Below are 26,553 nucleotides of genomic sequence, written 5' to 3'. Positions count from 1 at the left end.
TTTCCCATCTCTTCCCTCTTCTGCCCCACCAAAACCAGAGGTTTTTCATTTACCCAGCAGCAGGAACTTCCGCTTTTCTCCGTAGAGCTGGAGGAGGCCGGCACAGTATCCCTCCACCGCCAGACCCATCCGGTATTCTCTCAGCAAGAAGGCAAACTGTTGGATCTCCTGCGGTGTCAGTTTGTTCCTGAGCTATGGGGCGAGACAAAGAGGCAGGACAGTCACGCCAAACGACAAACATTTATCATTTGCAAGGAGGGAACTGTAAAAACAGACGTCTTGCACCTCTTTCGGGAAACGTATTGAATAGAGGGGAAATAATTGTGTACACCTGAAAACGGTGTAAATAAGTTTTGATCGATGCAACAATGGAATACTGATTGGTATAGTTTTTGCAAAATATGCAGGGATTTATGATATGTAAAATGGACCATGGAAAGAGAATAAAGGAAGTCATTGATATCTTAAGGATGTAAAATGAGTATTGTAAATTGTAAAACAGAAAAACACACATACACTGCTTTTTTTTCTAAAAAAAATGTTTAGGGGTACTCTCATTTTCCTACTCATATTGAAATACTGCCCTTCAATGAGGCCAAACTTAGATTCACAAAATGTTTAGGGGTATGTGTACCCCTGCGTCCTCCCCCCAAAAGCACTCTGTGTGTGTGTGTGTGTGTGTGTGTGTGTGTGTATCTTTCTTCTATCTGCTCGCTCCATGCCTACGTAGTGCTATAAACTATCATGCTGCCTATGTTTACATCTATAGGTGAAATAGTATCTTTTGTAGTAATTTTGATTTTTGCAGTAATAATGCAAACGGACAGCTCCCAGGAGGAGGTTTTAGAAGCACCCAGTGACTGCAAGGCTCGTGGATTCAGGGCACCCAAAGTGCATCTCCCCCCAGGCCACCCCCGCAAACCCCACTCACTGTGATCATGTAGTCCTGTAGTTGTTCCAGGCCAGTGTTGCTCTGGTCGCTGCCACTGCAGGCCGTGGCCAGGCTGTGATGGGACTGATGGAAGGAGGGGGACGAAGTGTCGCTGCAACAGGCCTCAAAGGTGTCGTGGGAACCGTCGCTGAGGGAGGAAGGAAGCAAGCGGATCAGTAACCCTTCCCATCTCATGTTGTCAAGAAGGTCTCCTTCTCCTCCCCACTCCTCCCCACTCCCCAATTGCCAAGGAGGTGTTGGACTAGGTCAGCCTTCCCCATTGTGCCCTGGGACTACAACTCCCATCAGCCCCTGCTGCCAGCACAGCCATTGTGGACTACGACTCCCATCAGCCCGCACCGCCAGCGCAGCCATTCTGGACTATGACTCTCAGCAGTCCCCAGCCAGAGCAGACATTTTGGACTACAACTCCCAGCAGTCCCCAGTGCCAGTGCAGCCATTCTGGACTACAACTCCCAGCAGTCCCCAGCCGGAGCAGACATTTTGGACTACAACTCCCAGCAGTCCCCACTGCCAGTGCAGCCATTCTGGACTACAACTCCCAGCAGTCCCCAGCTGGAGCAGACATTTTGGACTACGTCTCCCAGCAGTCCCTAGCCGGAGCAGACATTTTGGACTACAACTCCCATCAGCCCCCACTGCCAGTGCAGCCATTGTGGACTACAACTCCCAGCAGTCCCCAGCTAGAGCAGACATTTTGGACTATAACTCCCAGCAGTCCCCAGCCGGAGCAGACATTTTGGACTATAACTCCCAGCAGTCCCCTCGGCCAGCATAGTTGTCACAGACTGGTTGGACGCAGAGGAATGGTAGGAGGCAGCAGCTGGGGAACCCCCAAGGGAAGAAAGCTCAGAGTCAGGGGATTGGTGGGGGGGACGGCGGTGAGTGGTCAGAGGGAGAAGAATGGGAGGAAGAGGTGTCGGAAGCTGAAGAGGTAACAGGGCTTGGTGAGCAGGGAGATTCTGTGGCAGAGAGAGGTCCAGAACCAGAGGCAAAAGCTGAAGCGGAAGGGAGGCCAGGTGTTATGTACTGAGTTGAATAGGATCCAAAATGCAGCAGTCTGATTGGTCCTAGAACAATAGGGTCCAGAATGCAGCAGTCTGATTGGTCCTAGAACAATGCAGCAGTATGATTGGTCCGCAGGAGCCACCCAATCCAGCTCCAGATGGAAGTGAATCCACAACCTGATTGGCCTACAGGAGAATTCCGGAATTAGCCAATCACGTGCAGCCCATTGTGTAAATAATGTATATAAAGCAGATACTTTGGGGGAACATTCATTCCTCCTCCCACTATGAGCTGAATAAAGAGCATGGAATCCACTCTCGACTCCAAGTATATTTCACCAAGAGACAGAGATGGTTCATGCTGGTGAAGAAGCACAGGTATCCTTTCCTCCTGCTGTGATGAGCTCCCCCTCGCACTGGTCTTCCAGAACCAGTAGAGGCATGAAGAGGGCGGAGGAGAAATTAGCTCCACGCAGGCGCAGTCTCAGATTGCTTGGGGAAAACCCTGGAGAGGAGGGGATTGTGGGGAGGCAGGGACCTTCAGTCTCAGCAATTGCTTCTTGGGGGGCAAGACCTGTGGGAGATGAGTTGCTGTGCTCATTAGGCCTGATCCTCCTATGCAGATCCTGCTTTTGCTAAGAAAGATTTAACTCTAACTTGCTCAGTGCAATTTACTGCTGACTGGCTCCTGTCAACAGACATTTTGAACTACAACTCCCATCAGCCCCCTCTGCGAGCACGGGGGCTCGTGGAAGTTGTTGTCCAAAATATCTAGAGGGCACCAGGTTGGTGAAATCTGCCTCGGGATCACAGAACAGGAAGTGCCCTCAGACCAAGCATACACCTAGCAGGGCACTTTCTAGATGTCCAAGGCAGATACCTTTGAAGAAAAGTGCTCTTCCCAAATGGTACCTGCTATCTTATCTGCACTAGTTTTAGAAATGATTTATTAAAGAATCCCATAGCTGATTAAGTGGGGGGTTACCTTTTTAGCAAGGGACATGGGTGGCGCTGTGAGTTAAACCACAGAGCCTAGGACTTGCTGATCAGAAGGTCGGCGGTTCGTATCCCCGGCGACGGGGTGAGCTCCTGTGCTCAGTCCCTGCTCCTGCCAACCTAGCAGTTCGAAAGCACCACAAAGTGCAAGTAGATCAATAGGTACCACTCTGGCGGGAAGGTAAACGGCATTTCTGTGCGCTGCTCTGGTTTGCCAGAAGCGGCTTAGTCATGCTGGCCACATGACCTGGAAGCTGTACGTCGGCTCCCTCGGCCAGTAGAGCGAGATGAGCGCCGCAACCCCAGAGACAGCCACGACTGTACCTAATGGTCAGGGGTCCCTTTACCTTTTTAGCAGATGAAAAGGTGCTTAGTTGGTTAACATAACCAATTAAATGACAAATCAGGTCAGCCTTCGACAACCAGGTACTGTTCCGATGTCAACTCCCAGCAGCCCCACTTGGTGCAGCCATTTTGGACTACAACTCCCATCATCCCCAGCCAGACATCCCGCTTGCTACCAGTGGGGGGGGGGCAGGACTCACAAAGAGCTACAGCAGCTGAAATCAGCATCATAGCCGTACGTCCCATCCGTCCGACAGCTCTCACCTGGAAGAAGACAGCACAAGGGCTTAAACGGGGTATTGGAAAACAGGTTTCTGCGCTGTCAGACCTCAACCCTCCATCCTTTGCAACCACCCGGTGGCCCAGGGGCAGCCCATGCAGTACCTGGCAGATTTTTTGGACTACAAATCCCATTATCCACAGTCAGCCAAGCCCAGTGGTCAGGGATGAGGCATGTCGTAGCCTAAAGTATATGGAAGGCACCCATAAAACTATTTCCACCAGGTTTTTTTTTTAAATCACTAACCAAAGGGTGTTTGCAATGCTAAAAAATGTTTGCTTGCAATGAGATTCGGGAACCAATGGCACTGTTCTACTCATCTGAAGACCCATACCTACCATATTTTTTGCTCTATAAGATGCACCAGAACACAAGGCGCACCTAGTTTTTGGAGGAGGAAAACAAGAAAAAAAATATTCTGAATCTCAGAAGCCAGAACAGCAAGAGGGATCGCTGCGCAGTGAAAGCAGCAATCCCTCTTGCTGTTCTGGCTTCTGGGATAGCTGCGCAGCCTGCATTCGCTCCATAAGACGCACACACATTTCCCCTTACTTTTTAGGAGGGTAAAAGTGTGTCTTATAGAGCAAAAAATACAGTAGTTTTGGGCACAACAGTTCAGTCACTGCTGGTCACAGCAGAAAATACTGGGGTAGTATTGATTCCTCAACATCAACTTCATTGAACTGGTCATGATCTTCGGATGCCTGATTATCATCTTCCAAAGCAACTACTCTATTCCGAACTTAAAAATGGAAAGCGTAATGCCGGTGGTCAACAAAAGAGGCGGCGCCATCGGTAATGGCGGATTCCCTCTGACCGGGAGGGAGAAGCCCCGCAGAAATCGGGTCCACCGCTACAGCGAAGCGGGGGACCCTTTTGAAAACCCACAGGCGGGAGAAGCCTGCGGCCGTGGGACTTGGCGGGCACTTTTCGCGCCCCCCCGAACTGTCAAAGGAGCCCTGTAAGGGGCTTCGGAGCGGGACGGGAGAGCGCTGTGCTGAGAGTTGACTGCTACTTCTGCGGAGCGAAGCTGCACAGCAGTTACCGGAGAGCGCTGACCTTTTTCCTGTGAAACTTTGATTGGAAACATCTACCCGTGAGTAGGAACTTGTGAAAAACTGAAAGGATCAAAGGAATAAGACTTTGATTGACTGGTATTTGAGTTTAAATTTGGCACTTTGACCGATACTCTGAACTTAAATTCGGATCTGAAACGGTAAGGCGCAAACAGGAAGTCCGCCTTTCCGGTCTTGTAAATAGAAAGAAAGCAAAGACTAAAGGAACTGCAAACTGTAAAAAACGACTTTAAAAGATCTAAATTTCACTGTCAAATAAAAACCCTCTCCTAAGTTGTGGAGGGGGGAGAATAACCACCGCTCAATCCTTGATGTCGGACTGTTTTAAACAACATAAAGGGCACAGTAAGTGACGTACCGCCCAAAGGTATTGCAATCTTTTGTGATCTCTGCAAGGAAAATGGTAACTTTTTAAGGAAATCCTCAAGTTTGCTACAGTTTCTCACTATTGAAGTAATTGGAAAGTTTGTGGGCTTTTGAGATACTTTTAGAAAATAAGTACTGTTGAAACAATTTGAAATAAATTGCTACTGAGCTCCCCTAGAGGAACATTGTGTCATAACTGGGGACTTTCCATTGCAGCTGTTATTTGTTACTGTAAAACAATCTTGAAACTCTGAGGTGACCTTGGTTCCCACAGGCAAAGTAATGGATCAAGACAAACCGCAAGATAAACCCCAGGAAAAAGCAACAAGGATTAAAACCAGACAACAGCAGCAACTGCAGCAACAGCAGCAATTGCAGCAACGAAGACCGTCATTGGCAGCCCTACCTGCCCCACTAGTCCCAGAAAGGGAAGAAACAAAAGGAACAGACTCTGCAACATTAGATAAAATACTTGCAGCTTTACAAAATCTGACAGTCAAAATTGATGTAAATACCACAACTGTAAATGACCTGGGGCAGAAAGTAAATTCTAATACCCAGGCTATCGATAGGTTACTGCAGGAATCTAAAGAGACAAAAAAGACTGCAGAGGAAGCGAAGGAGAGGGTATTGGCGGTAGAAGAAAGGATACAACCAATTAATAAACAACTTGAGGACTACAGGTCACAATTTTCTATGATCGAACTTAAGGAAAAACAGGCTAATCTGAGAGTCAGAGCGGTACCAGAATCGGAAGAGGGGGACTTGGGAGAATTCCTTACACAGGAATTTGAGGACTTTTGGGATCTTGATCCAGGAAAACAAGAATTTAAGATAGTGAGTGCCTTTCGACTTGGAAGAGTTAGAAGGAAAAACAGAGTGAGAGACTGCTTGATTGCTCTTAAGTCGAAAGAGCAGAGAGACAAAATACTGAGTCTCCATTACCAGAAAGCATTGGAAATAGAGGGTTCAAGAATTGAAATTTTTAAAGACATCCCTAAACATTTACTGGATCTCAGGGCCAACTACGGAGACCTAGTGGGTCTGCTGAGAAGAAACAATATTTTATTCAGGTGGGAATTTCCTCAGGGTCTGTCGTTCACATACAGAGGGAAAAAAGTAAAGATAAGATCAGAGGAAGAGAAACTGAGATTCCTGAGAGATCACGAGGAAGATTTGCAAAAAGAGACCGAAACAAAAGAACTGAACACCGAGATCGGGAGCACCAGACCCAGGAAGATACCCCTTGGGGTTGGATAAACCAGAGAAAGAGACACTGCCGTCAGAACAGGAACAGCTTCAGGGAGCAGTTGGAGGGATTGCAAAATAATCACATCATGTCTCTGCAGATATTAACTTGGAATATTAGGGGTCTAAATTCCCCGGACAAAAGAAAAAGAGTCTTTCATCTTTTGAAAAAGGAACAATTGGATCTGATTTGTCTGCAAGAAACCCATGTAACCAGACTCCACCGGAAAGTATTGATAAATAAAAGATTGGGCCAAGAATTTATTTCATCAGACAAAGTTAAAAAGAGAGGGGTCGTGATCTATGCAAAAGAAAAATTATCACCAAAATTCATCTTTAAGGATGAACAGGGACGATTTGTTGCAATTGAAATACAATTTCAAGGAGAGAGACTTTTGATAGTAGGAGTCTATGCGCCAAATGAGGGGAAATCGGAATTTTATAAGAAACTGCATGAGACATTGTTGGATTTTATGGACTATAACATCATTTTGATGGGAGATATGAACGGCGTAGTGTCGACAAATATGGATAAATCTGAAAGGCAGGTAGTGACAAAAGATGGAAGACTACCGAAAACCTTTTTTGAAATGACAGACAATATGGACTTAATTGACACTTGGAGAACTAAGAACCCCCTAGGCAGAGAGGGGACTTTCTTCTCTGAAGCTAAAATGACTTGGACAAGAATTGACCAAATCTGGATAACTAGAGGAATGACTCCTAAGATTCGAAAGGTAGAAATTTGCCCTAAAACTTGCTCCGACCATAATCCTGTGAAAATGGAAATGAAACTAACACAGATTGGTTCCTTCAGATGGAGGATGAATGACACCTTGTTTAGAGATCCGGGAATTATCAAGAAGGCCCAAAAAATTATGAAAGATTATTTTGAAATAAATTTGAAGACTTCAGTGGAAAAAAGAGTAATCTGGGACGCAAGCAAGGCTGTAATGAGAGGATTTTTGATTCAACAGAATACAATAAAAAGGAGAATTCAAGAGGAGAAAAAAGAAAAGATTTTGGAGAAAATTAGAGAAGGAGAGAAGAAGCTTAGAACTAAACCAAAGTCACAGGAAATCTTGAGAGAAATTAAGTTATATCAAGTACAATATACTAAAATGATAAATCAGGACATTGAATGGAAGATTAAACAGATGAGACAAAAAACTTTTGAATCAGCCAATAAATGTGGAAAGCTGCTAGCATGGCAGTTGAAGAAGAGACAAAAATTAAATACTGTTACAAATCTTGAAGTGGATGGCAAGAATATACAGAATCCACAGGAAATTAAAAGCTGCTTCCAGAGATATTTTAAACAATTGTATGCACAAGGGCCACAGAATGAGACCAAGATCAACCAATTTCTGGAAATTAATGGATTACAAAAAATCTCACAAGAAAATAAATTATTATTGAATTACAAAATATCGGAACAAGAGGTGGAAGGTGCCATCCAGAATATGCAATTGGGCAAGTCTCCAGGGCCGGATGGGTTAACCTCCAAATATTACAGAACAATGAAAGACTATTTAATTCAACCGTTAAAGGAGGTTTGTAATGAAATTTTGGAGGGGAAAAAAGCGCCAGAGTCGTGGAAAGAAGCCTTCATCACACTTATACCGAAAAATGAATCTGAAAAGGCACAACTTAGAAACTACCGCCCCATATCCCTGCTTAATGTGGATTATAAAATTTTTGCTGATATTCTAGCGAAGAGATTGAAAAAAGTACTGGCAGAGATGATACATAAAGACCAAGCTGGCTTTCTCCCCGGTAGACATTTATCGGACAACACGAGGAATATAATTAATATTCTGGAAAAGCTACAAGTGAATATAAATTCAAAAGCAGTTTTGATATTTATAGATGCAGAGAAAGCCTTTGACAACATTTCTTGGAATTTTATGAAAAAGAATCTTCAGGGGATGGGAGTGGGGGAAAAATTCGAAAACGGTATAGGTGCGATTTATTCAGAACAAAAGGCCAAATTAATAGTTAATAATGTGGTGACAGAAGAGGTTAAAATTGAGAAAGGGACACGACAAGGCTGCCCAATTTCCCCATTGCTTTTTATTTCGGTCCTGGAGGTGCTGTTGAATATGATTAGAAGGGACCAACAGATCCAAGGTATCCAGGTCGGAGAGAAACAATACAAACTTAAAGCTTTCGCAGATGACCTAGTTTTGACACTGCAGGAGCCAGTTTCTAGCACTAAAAGGGCCCTGGAATTGATCCAGGAATTTGGTCAGGTAGCAGGCTTTAAATTGAATAAGTTAAAAACTAAGGTCTTGGAAAAAAATTTAACGCCAATTGAGAAAGAGAAGTTTCAGAAGGAGACAGATTTATTATTGGTAAAGAAAGTAAAATACCTGGGGGTGAACATGACTTCAAAAAATGTTAACTTGTTTAAAGATAATTATGAGAAGTGTTGGACAGAAGTGAAAAAAGATCTAGAAATTTGGTCAAATTTGAAGCTTTCCTTACTGGGCCGAATTGCAGTTATTAAGATGAATGTATTGCCGAGAATGTTGTTTTTGTTTCAATCATTGCAGATCATAGACAAGTTGGACTGTTTCAAGAAGTGGCAAAGAGATATATCTAGATTTGTCTGGCAGGGCAAAAAGCCCAGAATAAAATTTAAGATACTTACGGACATAAAAGATAGAGGGGGATTTGCCCTGCCGGACTTTAAGTTATACTATGAAGCAGCAGCTTTTTGCTGGTTGAAAGAATGGCTACTTCTTGAGAATACGGATATTCTAGATTTGGAAGGGTATGATAATGTATTTGGGTGGCATGCATACTTGTGGTATGGTAAGGTAAAAGCGCACAAGGCATTTAAAAATCATATTGTCAGAAAAGCATTATTCAATGTCTGGATTAAGTATAAAGATCTATTGGAGAATAAAACGCCAAGGTGGCTATCGCCTATGGAAGCAAAGGCCCTGAAAAAACTTAACATGGAGACAAATTGGCCAAAATATTGGGAAATTTTGGAGCAGGAGGGTGATAAACTGAAACTGCAGAGTTATGAGAAACTTAAAGATAAGGTGCGAGATTGGTTACATTACTTTCAAGTTAGAGAGGCTTATAATTTGGATAAGAAAATCGGATTCCAGGTGGAAAAATCAAAATTAGAAACAGAACTGTTAGAACCCAATGCTAAGATACTGTCAAGAATGTATAACTTGTTGCTGAAATGGAATACTGAGGATGAAACAGTAAAATCTGCTATGATAAAATGGGCACAAGATGTCGGACATAACATTATGTTTGCTGACTGGGAACAGTTATGGACCACTGGAATTAAATTCACGGCATGTAATGCCTTAAGAGAGAATATTATGAAAATGATGTACAGGTGGTACATGACCCCAGTCAAGCTTGCAAAAATTTATCATTTGCCCGATAATAAATGTTGGAAATGTAAAGAAACTGAAGGTACATTTTTTCACCTTTGGTGGACATGCCCTAGGATTAAGGCCTTCTGGGAGATGATTTACAATGAAATGAAAAAGATATTTAAGTATACCTTTCTGAAGAAACCGGAGGCTTTACTCCTGGGCATGGTAGACCAATCGGTGTTAAAGAAGGATAGGACTTTCTTTATGTACGCCACAGCAGCAGCAAGAATACTTATAGCAAAGCATTGGAAGACACAAGATCTACCCACCCTGGAAGAATGGCAGATGCAAGTAATGGACTACATGGAAATGGCAGAAATGACCAGCAGAATACGAGACCAAGGAGAAGAGCGGATGGGGGAGGATTGGATGAAGTTTAAAATCTATTTACAAAAACACTGTAAAATTTTTGAATGCTGATGACATTGAAATGAAATGAAGGGGTTCCAGTAAGCAAGGATTGGGGAAGTACAATATGTGAGGGAAATTATATAAGGACAAAACTAACAGAATTAATTTGCTGATCAACTTTAAAGTGGAATACAAGAAAGGGAGGCGGGTGGAAGTCAAGAAAATAAGGTGATGAATGATAAGAATTTGAAAAGAGGTCTTTTTTCTTTTCTTTTTTCCTTTTTTTTTCTTTTTTTCTCTTTTTTTGCTATTTTTCTTAATATGTATTGTTCTTCTTTGTATGGTTTTTTTTCCTTTTTCTTGTAAAATCTAATAAAATATCATTAAAAAAAAAACAAATAAATCTGCTCTGAATAGAAAAAAAAAAAAAAAACAAAGTCTCTCTCAAGGCAAATCTAAAACAAATGTAGTATAAACACTGACAACTTGGAAACACTGGCCTGCGAGCGCTCCAATTGGAGAACAGCCTTGACCAAAGGTGTCACTCGAACTCAAGACAAAAGGGAGAAACGTGCTAAGAGGAAGGCACGCTTGGCAAATCCACACCATGATCAACTCCCGCCCGGGAACCAATGTCCCCACTGTGGAAGGACGTGTGGGTCCAGAACTGGCCTCCACAGTCACCTATGGACACACCGTTAAGTCCGTGTTCACGGAAGACAATCTTACTCGGCTACGAGGGATCGCCAAAGAAAGCAAAAGCAAAAGTATCATGCACCCAATTTTGTGGAGCTCCTTTCCAGTTGAGGTCAGACATGACCCCTCTCGACTCAAGTTCTTCATTCCAGCAAGCATTTATATTTCTCTGAATAGTTTCAACTGATTTTTTCACCATTGCAAGTTTGTAATTTGCTTAAAGACGCTTGCAGTTAAGCGGTATATAAATTGTTCAAATAAATAAATAAATGAGCTGACTCATTTAACCGCCTTAGACAAAGGTGGTTGCGTAATAATAATAATTATTATTATTTATACCCCGCCTATCTGGCTGGGCTTTCCCGCCCACTCTGTGTGGCTTCCAACAAAATATTAAAATACAGTAATGCATCGAACATTAAAAGCTTCCCTAAATGTACTCACTCCGGCTAGACAGCCAAGGACGCTTCATAGTGGATGTGTAGTGATAACCAGCTCGGTCCACACACTCAATGGTTTGGTCCCCATAGATTATCTGGAAAACCTGGCAGATGAGAGCACACGATTCTTCTGCCATGTCCTGCACCCGAGGGAGAAAGGGCAGTCAGATCCGTGTTCTAGAGTTGCTTGATCATTTGTGACCAGTTATTTAGGTGCTATATCATACCCTCCAATATTCCTCTGATGAAAATAGGTAAAAGGTAAAGGGAACCCTGACCATTAAGTCCAGTCGTGGCCGACTCTGGGGTTGCGGCGCTCATCTCGCTTTTTTGGCCGAGGGAGCTAGTGTACAGCTTCCGGGTCATGTGGCCAGCATGACTAAGCTTGGCGAACCAGAGCAGCGCACGGAAACGCTGTTTACCTTCCCGCCGGAGCGGTACCTATTTATCTACTTGCGCTTTGACATGCTTTCAAACTGCTAGGTTGGCAGGAGCAGGGACCGAGCAACAGGAGCTCACCCCGTCGCGGAGATTCGAACCGCCAACCTTCTGATCAGCAAGTCCTAGGCTCTGTGGTTTAACCCACAGCACCATACGAGTCCCTTCCGATGAAAATAGGGATGTCCTATTCCATTATTATTATTATTATTATTATTATTATTATTATTAACCCGCACACCTGGCTGGGCTGCCCCAGCCACTCTGGTTGGCTTCTAACATATATAAAAACGTAATAAAACATTTTAAAACTTCCCTATCTAGGGCTGCCTTTTTCTTTTTCTTCCCCTTATCTGTTTTCATACACATGCTCCCCCCCCCTTCTTTTTCTGCTTTTGTTTTTATACGGATCATTTTTTTTATCTTGTTAATTCATAAAAACAGCTTTTAAAAATATGAAAGAGAGAGAGAGAGATTGTCTATTTTGAAGAGAGGACGAGACCGGGCTTCTGGCCACTCACCCTGTTAGCCACAGCCAGGATGATGAGATTGCAATAGGCTTCGGGGCTGGGCTCTTTGGGGTCCAGGGGGTTGTTCCCGGTGTGCCATCGGCGCTCCCAGCTGCCCCAGGTCTTGCCCCTCTCCCAGCTCCCGCTGTAGGCCTGCCGCCTCCTCTCCCAGCTGCCCCCAGCTTTGCCCATGGGGCGGCGCTCCCAGCTGCCGCTGTAGGTCTGCCTGCGCTCCCAGCTCCCGAAGGGCCTGCCACCTGCGGGACCCTGCCTCTTATCCCAGCTGCCCGTGCCCTGCTTCCGCTCCAGGCTGCCCCCTCCGCTGGGCCTGCCCTCCGGCCCGCCCCGTGCCATCTTCCAGTCTAGGCTGCAGATGGTGTGGCGTCGCTCCATCGTGCCCCCCAGCTGCCGGGCTTCTGCCGGTCTCTTCTCGGCTGGCCCTCCGGGAAATTTCTTCTCCTGGGTGCTTCCAGGGTAAACATCTGAGCTACCTCCTGCAGGGACCGGGTCTACTCCCAAGCCTGGAAATAATAAGAACAACAACAGCACAAGCTTAACCTGAGCCAACGCTGTGATGCAGCAGCAAAAAAGGCCCATGAGCTGGACCATAAAGAAGGCTGATCACCGAAGAATGGATGCTTTTGAATTATTATGGTGCTGGAGGAGACTCGTGAGAGTCCCATGGACTGCAAGAAGACCAAACCTGAAATACACTTGGAGTTGAGTGTGGATTTCATGCTCTTTATTCAGCTCATAGTAGTGAGGAATGAATGTTCCCCCAAAATATCTGCTTTATATACATTATTTACACAATGGGCTGCACGTGATTGGCTAATTCCGGGATTATCCTGTAGGCCAATCAGGTTGTGGATTCACTTCCACCTGGAGCTGGATTGGGTGGCTCCTGCGGACCAATCATACTGCCGCATTGTTCTAGGACCAATCAGACTGCTGCATTCAGAATCCTATTGTTCTAGGACCAATCAGACCGCTGCATTTTGGATCCTATTGTTCTAGGACCAATCAGACTGCTGCATTTTGGATCCTATTCAACTCAGTACATAACAAAACCTCTCCATTCTGAAGGAAATCAGCCCTGAGTGCTCACTGGAAGGACAGATTGTGAAGCTGAGGCTCCAAGACTTTGGCCACCTCAGGAGAAGAGAAGACTCCCTGGAAAAGGGAAAGATGGAGGGCACAAGGAGAAGGGGACGACAGAGGACGAGATGGTGGGACAGTGTTCTCAAAGCTACCAGCATGAGTCTGACCAAACTGCGGGAGGCAGTGGAAGACAGGAGTGCCTGGCGTGCTCTGGTCCAGGGGGTCACGAAGAGTCGGACACGACAAAACGACTAAACAACAACAACAATTCTAGGCTGCATCAGCAGAAATACAGTGTCCAAGAAAAGCTCACTAAATGCTGCTGAAACCTCTTCTCCTGCTTCTCCCTTTGACCACTCATCACCATCCCACCACGAACCCCCTGGCTCTGAGTTTTCTTCCCTTGGGGGTTCCCCAGCTGCTGCCTTCCACTCCTCCTCTGTGTCCAGCCAGTCCGTGACACCTAGTACAGTGGAACCTCCGTTCTCGAACATCTCCGTTGACGAACGTTTCGGAACCCGGAAGTAAATTCTTCCACTTTCGAACGCGCCTCGGAAGTCAAACGGCTTCCGCTGCATGTTTTTCAGTTTTCTCTCTCTTTTTAAAATTTTTATTTATTTATTAAATATTACAAGAAAATAAATAGAAAAAGGAAATCGAAACAAAAGTCCATACATAACATTGTAAGCACTTTGGCTACGTATTTTCCAAAATGCAGACTAGAAAAGAAAAAAAAGACAAAAGATAAAAGAAAAGAGAAAAGGAAAAGGAAAAGGAAAAGAAATATTATTCATAATCAATAATACCAAATTTATACTTTAATTTATACATTACAATATATAAATCCTAGTTAAAATATTAGTTCTTTCATAATCCATCAAATCTTTGTATTCTTTATATTCTTCACACAACCAAACAATTCGAAGCACAACCAAACTTTTGCATTTGAGCCCTGCTTGTGTAAATATTCATTTAAACATTCCCATTGTTTCTGTACCATAGTTTTGGGTTTATGCCTTATTAAATCCTTCAATTTTGCTAACTTAATTCAATTTGCCAACAGCCCTTTGTGCCTCGGCTTTTGAACATTTCAGATGTCGAATGGTCTTCCAGAACGGATTACGTTTGAAAACTGAGGTTCCACTGCAGCAGCAGCCGCTAGTTGCAGAGAAGTTCTGCAAGGAAAAACAGTTTGGGATCTCCCTTTGGGACAAGAGCGAGGAAAGTTTATTGAACCGCAGTAAAACTTTGAAGCACTTTACTGCAGTGGAGACACACCATTCGTACACAAGGTCCAGTTCAGGGAACAACTCTAACGCAGACTCCCTCGGAAGGTGGTGGACTCTCTTTCCTCTGGAAGTTTTTAAGCAGAGGTTTTTAAGTTTCCCTTCATTGCAGGGGGGTTGATCTAGATGACCCTCTGGGTCCCTTCCGCCTCTGCAATTTTCTGATTTTATGCACGACAAGCGGTGGTGCTTAGGGAACTCCAATGGAGAAGAGGCTGTATTTGCTCATCTCTAACCTGTCAGGATAATAGTGAATGGATTTCTCTTGGTCTAACCTCAGAACAACCTTGTGAAGCAGGTTAGGCTGAGAGATAGCAAGGCTCATTGGCTTTCAAGTTGGCAACAACTCGTTGCAAAATAAGGCTGCGTTTTGGGAATGGAAGACCCATGCTGCTATAAGTAACCAGGTGAGCAAATCCTGAGCATTCACACATTACAGCCGAGGAGAGCCGGTTATCCTGGCCGAACACCTGAACTCAGGAGAAATTAGAGGGAAATGTTTTGACCTGTTCTTGGTAATTCTTTGTATCAATTCCATCAAAATCCCAAATAAAAATTATTGCAAGAGAAAAGAAGTTTTGTAACGTGGGTTATTTGAAATATTGCAAGAAAGACTATGAAGAGAACTATTAGTTAAGGATAATTATATGTAATACAGAAAGTAAGAAATGTGGAATAAGTGATAAAAACAGAAAATCATCAGAGGTGTTGATGGAAGTCCAAAATACTGTATAAGATGAGAAGTTATGTTGTATGACTGTTGGAACTGATATGTTAATTTTTTAAAATAAAAATGTATATAGTGTATTAAAAAAAAATTACAGTGGTACCTCGGGTTAAGTACTTAATTCGTTCCGGAGGTCCGTTCTTAACCTGAAACTGTTCTTAACCTGAAGCACCACTTTAGCTAATGGGGCCTCCTGCTGCTGCCGTGCTCCCAGAACACGATTTCTGTTCTCATCCTGAAGCAAAGTTCTTAACCTGAAGCACTATTTCTGGGTTAGTGGAGTCTGTAACCTGAAGTGTATGCAACCTGAAGCGTATGTAACCTGAGATACCACTGTATTGCAAGAGAAAAGGGGACAGATATTGCTAATAGTGTGTACCATCTGAGCCAGCCCATGCAGAAAAAGTCCCATGGCTTGGAAATGGCCTGATCCATTTTCAACCAGGTGGGAATTCTCTAGTCGGGAATCCTCCAGGTTACCTGAACCGACCCACACCTGTTTTGAGCACCAGGAGGTGCAGGGCATCGTCCCGCAGGTAGGAGGCGGCTGCAATTTCGTGGGTGGGGATCCGCAGGATGAGCTCCTCGTTGTCCCTCCAGGTAAGAAGCAGGCAGCGGGCCGAAAGGCTCAAGATGCTATCCTGCTCCGGGGTTGTCTTCAGAGGAAGCTCCTTCAATTGCTGCAGGAAAGGTGGAGAAAAAGGGGGTGGGAACCCGTTAAATGGTGCCCAGTTTCGCATCCCTGGGAAGGACTTCCCCAAGTTGTAGTCCTCCAGGCCAGCTGCTCTGGACCACAACTCCCATCAGCCCCTGGAGGACTCCACGTTGGGGGAATCTGGACTATGAGGCCATCCCATCAATGCAGAAAAGCACAGGGGGTTAGACTAGATGAGCCTTGGGGTTCCTCCAACTCCACACTTAACTCAGATAACTCAGGCAAGTCAGCCAAGCCACACACCACAGGGAAGGGCAGAATAGTCTCTGAGCCTAAACACACATGCTTATGTTGTGCTGATGATGACCACCAGACAGGTAGCTTCAGAAAGGGATTAGAAGGATTGGCCCCGGATGCTTTGTCACCTGGCGTGGAGCACCTGGGATTTATAGCATCCCAGACGGCCAAGTTATTTTGGCAGCCGAGACATGGCGACGTAACTTATTCATCCTAGTGGTTCTCCCTAGTGGCGCCTGTCGCAAGTCTCTTCAGCACCTCTGCACCCCTTCACGTCCTCCCAAGCGGGCAGTTTCCGTTCCAAGCATATGACCGTTAATTGAACAACACCAAAGCGCATTGAAGTACATTGGAAGGTTACCCTTGCGGTGTCCAGTAGCTGCAACAGCTCATCGCGGCTGGAGGGGTTCAAGGAAGTCGTTACCCAAGTCAGGTGACCTAAAAACTGGAGATAAAGAGATAAGAAGCCACGATAAAGTGGGACAAGGCTGAGGCAGGAATCTCTTAAGTGATGGTTCCATGCTGAAAGCAGAGGGGTCTGTCTGGATAGATCTGTGGTGAGGAGGACAGATTGAAAGACCTACATTGGCTCCCAGTACGTTTCTGAGCACAATTCAAAGTGTTGGTGCTGACCTTTAAAGCCCTAAACGGCCTTCAATGTATCTGAAGGAGCGTCTCCACCCCCATTGTTCTGCCCGGACACTGAGGTCCAGCTCTGAGGGCCTTCTGGCGGTTCCCTCATTGCGAGAAGCAAAGCTACAGGGAACCAGGCACAGGGTCTTCTCGGTAGTGGCACCCGCCCTGTGGAACGCCCTCCAACCAGATGTCAAAGAGAACGAAAACTACCAGACTTTCAGAAGACATCTGAAGGCAGCCCTGTTTAGGGAAGCTTTTAATGTTTGATACGTTACTGTATTTTAATATTTTGTTGAAAGCCGCCCAGAGTGGCGGGGTATAAGTAATAAATATTAATATTAATTTTATATATATATATATATATATATATATATATATATATATATATACGCAGATCCAGAACACACTTTGCGTCATTTTGGGCTGTCAAATAGTATGGAAGTTTTAATTGCATAGGAACATAAGGTATAGCACACTTAAAGCTTGAGTTCTCACAAATGCAGAACCAGGGGGGAAACCCTCCGCTCAAAATCCACACCGGCAGAAAATGTATCACGTGGTCCTCCATTGCTGCGTTGACACCAGCAAGTTCCTCACTCTGGCCCCTTGGGCACCCTCACCTTCACTTCCTTTTCCACGTAGTCGTGCAGGAGGATCTGAGGGTCAATAAGATAGTCCGGAGGGTAGAGCGGGACGGAGTGAAGAGGGCGGCGGCAGAGGCTGCTCTTGAGGGCCTGCCTTCGGGCTGCCTTTGGAAAGACAAGCCTCTTGATTGGTGACACAAAGCCCTGTTGGGGAAGCAGGCAGAAGCAGAGGCCCTGTCAGTAAAGTCGCAACAGGAGGGTGATGGAGAATGGGCTTCAGATGCTGGCAGATGCCCTCGTTGCAAACATGAGCCAACAGTGCGATGCAGCAGCAAAATAAGCCGATGCAATCCTAGGCTTCATAAACAGAAGTCCAGGATTCCCCAAAGTTGGGTCTCCAGCTGTTGTTCGACTACAACGCCCATCATCCCTAGCTAGCAGGACCAGTGGACCAGGGGTGATGGGAACTGTAGTCCCAAAACAGTTGGAGACCGAAATTTGGGGAACCCTGGTCTAGATCAAGCTGGAAGGTGTGCAGAGGAGGGCGACCGAGATGATCAAGGGTCTGGAAACCAAGCCTGATGAGGAACGGTTGAAGGAGCTGGGTATGGCTAGCCTGGAGAAGAGGAGACGTAGCCGTCTTCAAATATTTGAAGGGCAATCACATGGAAAATAGGGCAAGCTTGTTTTCTGCTGCTGCTGCTGCAGAAGGTAAGTGTCATGGCCTGGGATTCGGATGCTGAACCTGAGGGATCCCAGCCTGCACAGGATTCCCTGCCTCCAGAACCAGCTGAGCCGGGGCTGGGGCATGAGCCTGAAGGGTCCTCACCTGTGCTGGGTCCTCAGGTGCAGGCTTCAGCTGAGTCTGCTCTGGCTCCTGAGGTGATGGAGGACCCATTGCCTGCAAGTGCTCCACTCTCAGCCCCATCAGGGGAGGCTGAGGTTGCCTCTGGGTCTGATAACCCTCCAGCCTCTCCTGAGCTGCAGAGGCTCAGGGCAGAGAGGTGGAGGGAACTAAGTTCTCGCAGGTGGAGTGCTCACCTCCAGGTCAGGAGAGGCGAGTCACCAGAGGATCGGGGCCGCCCTAAGCCTCGGTGCAGATAAAAGCCAGCCAGCCCCAGTCCCAAGTTGCGGGAGCAATATTGTTGGTTGCTAGTTCCTGCCTGAACCGTGTCCGGCTCTCCTGCCAGTGCTCCTGACCTCACCGGACTCCCTGCCCTGCACCCAGCTTCAGCTTTTATGGACTGCTTCCATATTGCTCCTTCGACCTCGGACTGGACTCGGACCTCGCCTCTCGCTTGACCCATGGGACCAGCACAGTAAGGCTTGAATCAATGGATTCAAATGACGAGAAAGGAGATTCCGACTATACATTAAGAATAACTTTCTGACCCTAGGAGCGGTTTGACCGTGGACTGTGGAGCAGATTTCCTCAGAAGGTGGTGGAGGTTTTCAAGCAGAGGCTGGATGGCCATCTGTCAGGGATGCTTTAGCTGAAATTCCTGCACTGCAGGGGGTTGGAATAGATGACCTTTGGGAGTCCCTCCCAACCCCACAATTCTATGATTCCATGGCTTCATCCAGACTCTGTGATGAATGCAGATGGCTCCAAGCACGCTCTCTGCCAGAAGGCCAAATTAAGTTCTGTATCAAGGAAATAAAAAGCCTGCAGCCTAATTGAATGCAATTTGCATATCATTGCTATTTTGCATTATTTATCTTTGCTCCTGCTACAGCAATCAACAGGAAGGAAGAAGCAATGACACTGGGCAAGGAAACCCAGCCTCTGTCACCCGGCACAGACCCTTCTCTCATATTCTCAGAAAGCAACTATGTAGCCCCTTCCTCTCTCCAGAGGTTTTGCCTCAGTTTCCAGCTAATCTCATCCAGTTCCACACGTTAAGGGCTCATCCACATTGACCTTTTGCCCCATGCTTTCCAGGCAGCAATTAAACATTAATAGAATTTATCTATATCTATAATCTCTTGAATAGGGACGGGGGTGCTGCTGTGGTCTAAACCACAGAGCCTAGGGCTTGCCGATCAGAAGGTCGCCGGTTCGAATCCCCGCGACGGGGTGAGCTCCCGTTGTTCGGTCCCTGCTCCTGCCAAGCTAGCAGTTCGAAAGCACATCAAAGTGCAAGTAGATAAATAGGTACCGCTCCGGCGGGAAGGTAAATGGCGTCTCCGTGCGCTGCTCTATTTCGGCAGAAGCGGCTTAGTCATGCTGGCCACATGACCCAGAAGCTGTATGCTGGTTCCTCAGTAAAGTGAGATGAGCGCCGCAACCCCAGAGTCGTCCATGACTGGACCTAATGGTCAGGGGTCCCTTTACCCTTTTTATAATCTATTGAAACATACAGATCATCATAAAAGCATCACAGCACCAGCCCTTTCCTTAAAAAGAGCCCGTGGTTTCCTCAGGTGGGTAGTAGCGACTCCGGGGGGGGGGGCAGTGGGGGACACTAAGAGGCAGGAGGCACGAGAGGTCAATGACTATCAGACTTCGAAATCATCAGTTTTAATTGAATTTAATTGTTTTAAGTGGATTTTGTGCAATTAATTGTCACTGCTTTGAATTTCACTGGGACATGCAGTGGGACATGCAAACCACTATTCTGGATGGTGCTTTCTATAGGGTAGAGGGCACCAGGGTCCACGGCATTTATGGAGCCAAGGGGGAGGCAGCTCCAAAAAGTTTGGGAACCACTGTATTAAGATAGTCATCGCAAACAAATCGCAATGCACGTTCATTAAACAGTCAGTGTTACCCAAACTCCCCACAAACAAATCAGGATGCATTCTCCATCAACAGGTCACCTGGCCACAAAGTGAGGTGGGTGGATCCTTCAGGTGCAGGGGTTTGCAGATATGACACACACTCCTGGGGAAATTTCCCTGTGCAAAAATCTCACTGATGTGGGATCTTTTGCAGCTCCCGTTCACTTCTGTGGGGCTTGAACTGGAAAACCTTATGACGGATCAGGAGGTCTCTAAACCAGGGGTCAGCAAACTTACTGCGCCTCGGGCCGGTGTCTCCAGCGCCGATCACGTAGCGGGCCGGAGGGCGGGGGAAGCGCATGCCCATACCCGTGCGCATACACTATTTCTGGCGTACTTCCGGGGTGGAGGAGCAGCAGAAATAGCTTGTGCGCATGTGCACGGGCATCCTCTGACCCAGATGTGCACCGCAAATAATGCTTGTGCATGCACAAATAACGCTTGCACATGCGCAAATAACACGTGTGCATGCGCAAATAACGCTTGCGCATGCGCAAAAGCTATTTCCGGTGCTCCTCCGACTCAGAAGTGGGCAGCCGCGCAGCGCAGCACAGGTAAGAGCGGGCGGCAGAGGTCGCCGTGGGCTGGATAAACGAGTCCCTTGGGCCTTATATGGCCCGTGGGCCTTAGTTTGGGGACCCCTGCACTAAACAGTTAGAGAGGAGGCAGGGGGGACATTGGGACCACCTGCTTCAGGCACCCAACAACTGCCTTCTCTTTGCCCCATGGGTGATGCCCAAGCAAACCAATTTAACATGCCGGTCTCGGGATCGGCTGCTGCTGTTTTTTCGGCCAGGAGCCCAGGCTGACAGCTGGGCTTCGCCTTGGGCAGCTGGAGGGGAAATGTATCCCCAGAGGCTTCGGATGGTGCTGGATCTGTGACAGGGTGGGGAAAGGCCACCCAGGCCCATCTGCTCAGGATGTGGGCAGGGCGGGGGAGAAGACTTCATTGCTCCCCCCCCCCCCAATTCCCAAAGCTAAACCAAGAACGGCAAACGCATTCGCTTCTCTTGAAAAGATTGTGCAAGGCTCGAGATGAGCCTGGGCTGAGTCCTGGGACATGCTGGGCCAGTTCAATGCCTGTTCGCCTCAGTTCCCTCCCTCTCCCCTTTTTATGAAGATCACCTGCTCTGGGATCCCACAGCTAATTCTCCCCTGGTCTCCTTGCTGGCCCAAGTAGGACTAATTTAGCCAGCTAGCCCTGGTGATCATCTACTGTTTATTGGATGGATTTCCCCCTCCCCCGCCCAAACTGATTTTTGAATTCTGAATTTATTGTTATTCATGTTTTATACTGTATTTTATGCTGTTTTTTGTTGCATCAATTAAGTGTTTTAGAAAAGCAATGACAAACCTAGACAGCATCTTAAAAAGCAGAGACATCACCTTGCCAACAAAGGTCCGTATAGTTAAAGCTATGGTTTTCCCAGTAGTGCTGTATGGAAGTGAGCGCTGGACCATAAAGAAGGCTGATCGCCGAAGAATGGATGCTTTTGAATTATGGTGCTGGAGGAGACTCTTGAGAGTCCCATGGACTGCAAGAAGATCAAACCGATCCATTCTGAAGGAAATCAGCCCTGAGTGCTCACGGGAAGGACAGATCCTGAAGCTGAGGCTCCAAGACTTTGGCCACCTCATGAGAAGAGAAGACTCCCTGGAAAAGACCCTGATGTTGGGAAAGATGGAGGGCACAAGGAGAAGGGGGCGACAGAGGACGAGATGGTGGGACAGTGTTCTCGAAGCTACCAGCATGAGTTTGACCAAAGTGCGGGAGGCAGTGGAAGACAGGAGTGCCTGGCGTGCTCCGGTCCAGGGGGGTCACGAAGAGTCGGACACGACTAAACGACGAAATTTGTTGTTAGCCACCCTGAGCCTGGTTTTCTGAACCGGGAAGGGCGGGGTATAAATAAAAATGTATTAATTATTATTATTTGGGGAGTTCCTCTGATCATGTGCAGATAGCACATCCGCCCACCCCTTCCAGCGCTCCTCTACCTTGAAGGCATCTGAATTGCGGTGAGTAACAAAGTGAGACTGTCAATGCCAGGTAAGCAAGAGGCGTGAACAGCTTTCAGGTGATTCTGAAGCAGTCTGTGGCTGAATCCTGGTTCATAGAATTACCTGCACAAACACTATGCAATAAAACGTAAGAACATAACCCCCATCTCTCTCTCTCTCTCTCTCTCTCTCTCTCTCTCTCTCTCTCTCTCTCTCTCTCTCTCCTTTCAACTCCTTCACAGATCCCCCCCCAAACCTCTGTTTAAAAACCTCCAGTTTTTAAGTAGAGTGCAAGAAAGTCTGTTCCACTGTGTATCTGACGAAGTGTGCATGCACACGAAAGCTCATACCAAGAACTAACTTAGTTGGTCTTTAAGGTGCTACTGGAAAGAAATTTTTTTTTTTTGTTCCACTGCTGAACAGTTCTTTCCATCAGAAAGGTCTTCCTCAGGTTTGGTCGGAATCTCCTTTCTTGTAACTTGAAGCCATTGTGAAATATACTCAGAGTTGCAAAGTGATTTCATGCTCTTTATTCAGCTCATAGTGGTGAGGAGGAATGAATGAATGTCCCCTCAAAGTATCTGCTTTATATACATTATTTACACAATGGGCTGCACATGATTGGCTAATTCCGGAATTCTACTGTAAGCCAATCAGGTTGTGGATTCACTTCTATCTGGAGCATGATTGGGTGGTTCCTGCCAACCAATCATGCTGCTGCATTGTTCTAGGACCAGTCAGACTGCTGCATTCTGAATCCTATTGTTCTAGGACCAATCAGACTGCTGCCTTTTGGATCCTATTGTTCTAGGACCAATCAGACTGCTGCAGTTTGGATCCTATTCAACTCAGTACATAACACATTGGTTCAGGTGCCCACCTCTAGACCAGGAGAAAGCTAGTTTGCTCCACCTTCTGTGTGACCGCCCTTCAGATACTTAAAGATGGCTCTCATGTCTCCTCTCAGTCTCCTCTTTCCCAGGCTAAACATACACAACTCCCTCAACCATTCCTCATCAGGCTTGGTTTCCAGACCCTGGATCATCCTCTGCACGCCTTCCAGCTTGTCAATATCCCTCTTAAATTGTGGTGCCAAGAACTGGATACAGGACTCCAGGTGTGGTCTGACCAAGGAAAAATAGAGTAGGACTATTACTTCCCAAGGCCGGGCTGGGAATATAGGCTGTCTGCAGCCCTGGAAACCTGCTGCCAGCCCGTGTGAGCAGTACTGAGAGAGATGGCCCAACGATCTGATTCAGTCCAAGGCATTCTGATGTGTAACAGTTTGTTTCTAAAATGTGAACGTGCTGGGCACCAACACCAGCAGCAGAGACCGGCCACCTAACCCAAGATTGATTAAAGTCAGTGGCGGAGGAACCCTCTCTGGCACCTGGGGCGGGCGTGGGTCGTACGGAGTGCGCATGTGCGCAGGGCCTTGCAGAGCCAGGCAGAGGCCCGGGCCAGGTAGATAATGTACCCCCCTTTTTTACCCTGGGGATAACTGAAGTCCTATACACCAGGGAAGCTTTTCTCTCGCGCTGCCAGCCAAGGCCCCAGGGAATCCGCCCGCCGCCGCCGCCACCTTTGCGCCTCTGCATGCGCCCCAGTGCATCCCCTGCGATTGTGAATATGCTGACCGAGGCCCCCTTTGGAATCGGAGGCCCGGGCCAAGTGGCCTATATGACTCCTCCTCTGACTGGACCTGCATATGCGGCATCCCATCCGGACTGTGCATGTGTGGCATCCCATGCATGCACACTCCATGTGGAATACTGCATATGCGCAGTCCGTACGGAATGCCGCACATGCACACTCCACACGGGCTGCTGCTCATGCATGGCAACTGTACAGGCTACTGCGCAAGCAGCATCCTGTACGGACTGTGCATGTGCGGCATCCTGTATGGAGTGCGCACACATGGCAGCCTGTACGGTCGCCTTGCGAGAGGCAGCCCATACGGACACCACGCAAGTGGCACCCATACGGACTGTGCATGCCCTCAGCTGCTCTACAGCTGGGGGGAGGCAGGGACCATCTTGTCCCCCCCCCAGAGTGGCACCTGGGGTGGCCCGCCCCCTTCCTATGCCACTGATTAAAGTTACAGGTAATTACTACTACTACTACTACTACTACTACTACTACTACTACTACTACTTTATTATTTATACCCCGCCCATCTGGCTGGGCTTCCCCAGCCACTCTGTTTGCTCTATGCATTGCACTTATTTTTGCAAACCCTGGCACTCAACTTGCAGGATGGAATTCTGGGGCCAGCTCAACCAAAGCTCTGGGAGTCGCCGCATAGCGGCATGGGGCTGCGGACGGGCAGAAAACAGTGATGGAATCAGAGGCTCCAAAATAGATTCTGTGGTGCACGGCTGTCTCGTTTCACGGCATGCTGACAGTGGTGGCACCATTGTTTGCTGGCTCCTCCCCCTTTCTAAGGGCCGAATCCTTTTTGTGGCTTAGGAAAAAGGCAGTGTGGCGTTTGCATAGGGCAGTTGGGGTTCCCCGAACACCTTACACAGCCCATGCCAGGCTGGTGCCTGCCAGATGTTTTGGACTACAACATATGGGAGTTTTAGTCTGGAACACCTGGACCGGGGGGCAGCAAACTTTTTCAGCAGGGGGCCAGTCCACTGTCCCTCAGACCTTGTGGGGGGGCAGACTATATTTTTTGGGGGGAAATGAACGAATTCCTATGCCCCACAAATAACCCAGAGATGCATTTGAAATAAAAGGACACATTCTACTCATGTAAAAACATGCTGATTCCTGGACTGTCCGCGGGCCGGATTGAGAAGGCGATTGGGCCGAATCCAGCCCCCCGGGCCTTAATTGCCTACCCATAACCTGGACTATACACTTGGCTGCTGCAGGCTCCCTTAAGAGATCCAGGGATCTGTTTTGCGCCCAGAAACACAACTCAGCCTGCCTCATCAGGTCAAGTTGGAGAGGCGGAAACTGATGTGTGTCGTCCCTTCACCCCATAAAGCACCCAACACCCACTCACAGAAAAGCACCCCCATACGGTGTTTGCCCCCCCCTGGTCTCACCTTCTTGCCTTTCTTCGCTTCGTGCTCCATGCCTCGTCCTCGCTCTGCTCCAGCCCCAGGAAGGCAGCTTTTCCTTTACGCCAGCCATCCTTTGTTTCCTCCATCCTGTGTCGGAAACTCCACCAAGCGACCGGCCCTGATGTCAAGTCGCCAAGTTCCTGCCCCTCCTGGGATTGATAAGCAGATGGGAGCTGCTGTGGAACTGCAAGGGGCTCGGAGGGGCTCTTGGATGTCAGAGAAGGATCGGAGTGTAGAATTGAGAGGGAACCCCAAAGGACATCCATACCAACCCTCATCAATGCAGGAACCACAGCTAAAGAATCCCTGCTGGGTTGCCACCCAACCTCTGTTCAAAAACCTCGCGGTGGGTGGGTGGACTAACAAGGCAGGGTCAAGTTTCTGGGTTCATCCACAATTCCTCTTGCCCTGGCACTTTCCCCCAGGGTAAACCCACTGTTTACTGCTGAATCACAGCAAATGCCACCTATGTTTTATCCAGATTGACATTTGCTCTGATTTAGTGCTAAAGAGGGACGCAGGTGGCGCTGTGGGTTAAACCACAGAGCCTAGGACTTGCCGATCAGAAGGTCGGCGGTTCAAATACCCGCAATGGAGTGAGCTCCCGTTGTTCAGTCACTGCTCCTGCTAACCTAGCAGTTCGAAAGCATGTCAAAGTGCAAGTAGATAAATAGGTACTGCTCCGGCGGGAAGGTAAACGGCGTTTCTGTGCGCTGCTCTGGTTCGCGAGAAGCGGCTTAGTCAAGCTGGCCACATGACCCGGAAGCTGTACGCCGGCTCCCTCGGCCAGTAAGGCAAGATGAGCGCCGCAACCCCAGAGTCGGCCACGACTGGACCTAATGGTCAGGGGTCCCTTTACCTTTACCTTTTTAGTGCTAAAGAATGGGCTTTCCAGGAGAAAGCAAAATTGCTTCGGCCCGTGCCTTCTAGGTATGGGATGGGTAGAAGTGAGGACGAGCCTGGAAACAAGAAAGACAAGTTTTCCAGTGGGATCAGAACACCGGTCAAGTCACAGAGTCACAGAACTGTAGAGTTGGAAAGGGTTCTGAGGGTCATCTAGTCCAACCCTCCTACACTGCAAAAGTCAGGAAGAATGGAATCTCCTGGGTGTGGGAGGTACATGGGAATCCACTCTGCTGGCTGGGGCTGATGGGGATTGTAGTCCCAAACAGCTGGAGGGCACCAGGTTGGCGAATGCGGCACTAAGCTATGCCTATCTCCCCTTATTTCCCTTGTAGTGATTTGATTCATTATAAGCTGCCTTTATTTTGTGTGTGTGGTGGGAAGGCAGTGATCATAGTTT

At 47.2% G+C, this 26,553-nt stretch overlaps 1 protein-coding gene across 1 annotated transcript in view; it reads right to left on the bottom strand.

The window, feature by feature from the left end:
* CCM2L (CCM2 like scaffold protein) overlaps window positions 1–25,543 on the bottom strand; it is a 29,930-nt gene extending 4,387 nt beyond the window's left edge. Inside the window, exons 1-9 of the mRNA XM_083618717.1 lie at window positions 25,233–25,543; window positions 17,434–17,601; window positions 16,539–16,622; window positions 15,722–15,905; window positions 12,124–12,632; window positions 11,169–11,304; window positions 3,501–3,564; window positions 932–1,079; window positions 54–192 (exon numbers count right to left, since the gene is read on the bottom strand). Of these exons, the coding sequence (XP_083474843.1) occupies window positions 54–192; window positions 932–1,079; window positions 3,501–3,564; window positions 11,169–11,304; window positions 12,124–12,632; window positions 15,722–15,905; window positions 16,539–16,622; window positions 17,434–17,601; window positions 25,233–25,262 (1,462 nt within the window). The 5' untranslated portion in view covers window positions 25,263–25,543. The remainder of the gene's footprint in view (window positions 1–53; window positions 193–931; window positions 1,080–3,500; window positions 3,565–11,168; window positions 11,305–12,123; window positions 12,633–15,721; window positions 15,906–16,538; window positions 16,623–17,433; window positions 17,602–25,232) is intronic.
* Between the last annotated feature and the right edge of the window lie 1,010 nt (window positions 25,544–26,553).

The sequence above is a fragment of the Podarcis filfolensis genome, assembly GCF_964270895.1.
Source record: "Podarcis filfolensis genome assembly, chromosome: 6".
Taxonomy (NCBI): domain Eukaryota; kingdom Metazoa; phylum Chordata; class Lepidosauria; order Squamata; family Lacertidae; genus Podarcis; species Podarcis filfolensis.
Note: the sequence above shows the minus strand (reverse complement) of the source record. Positions and strands in the feature narration are given on the sequence as shown.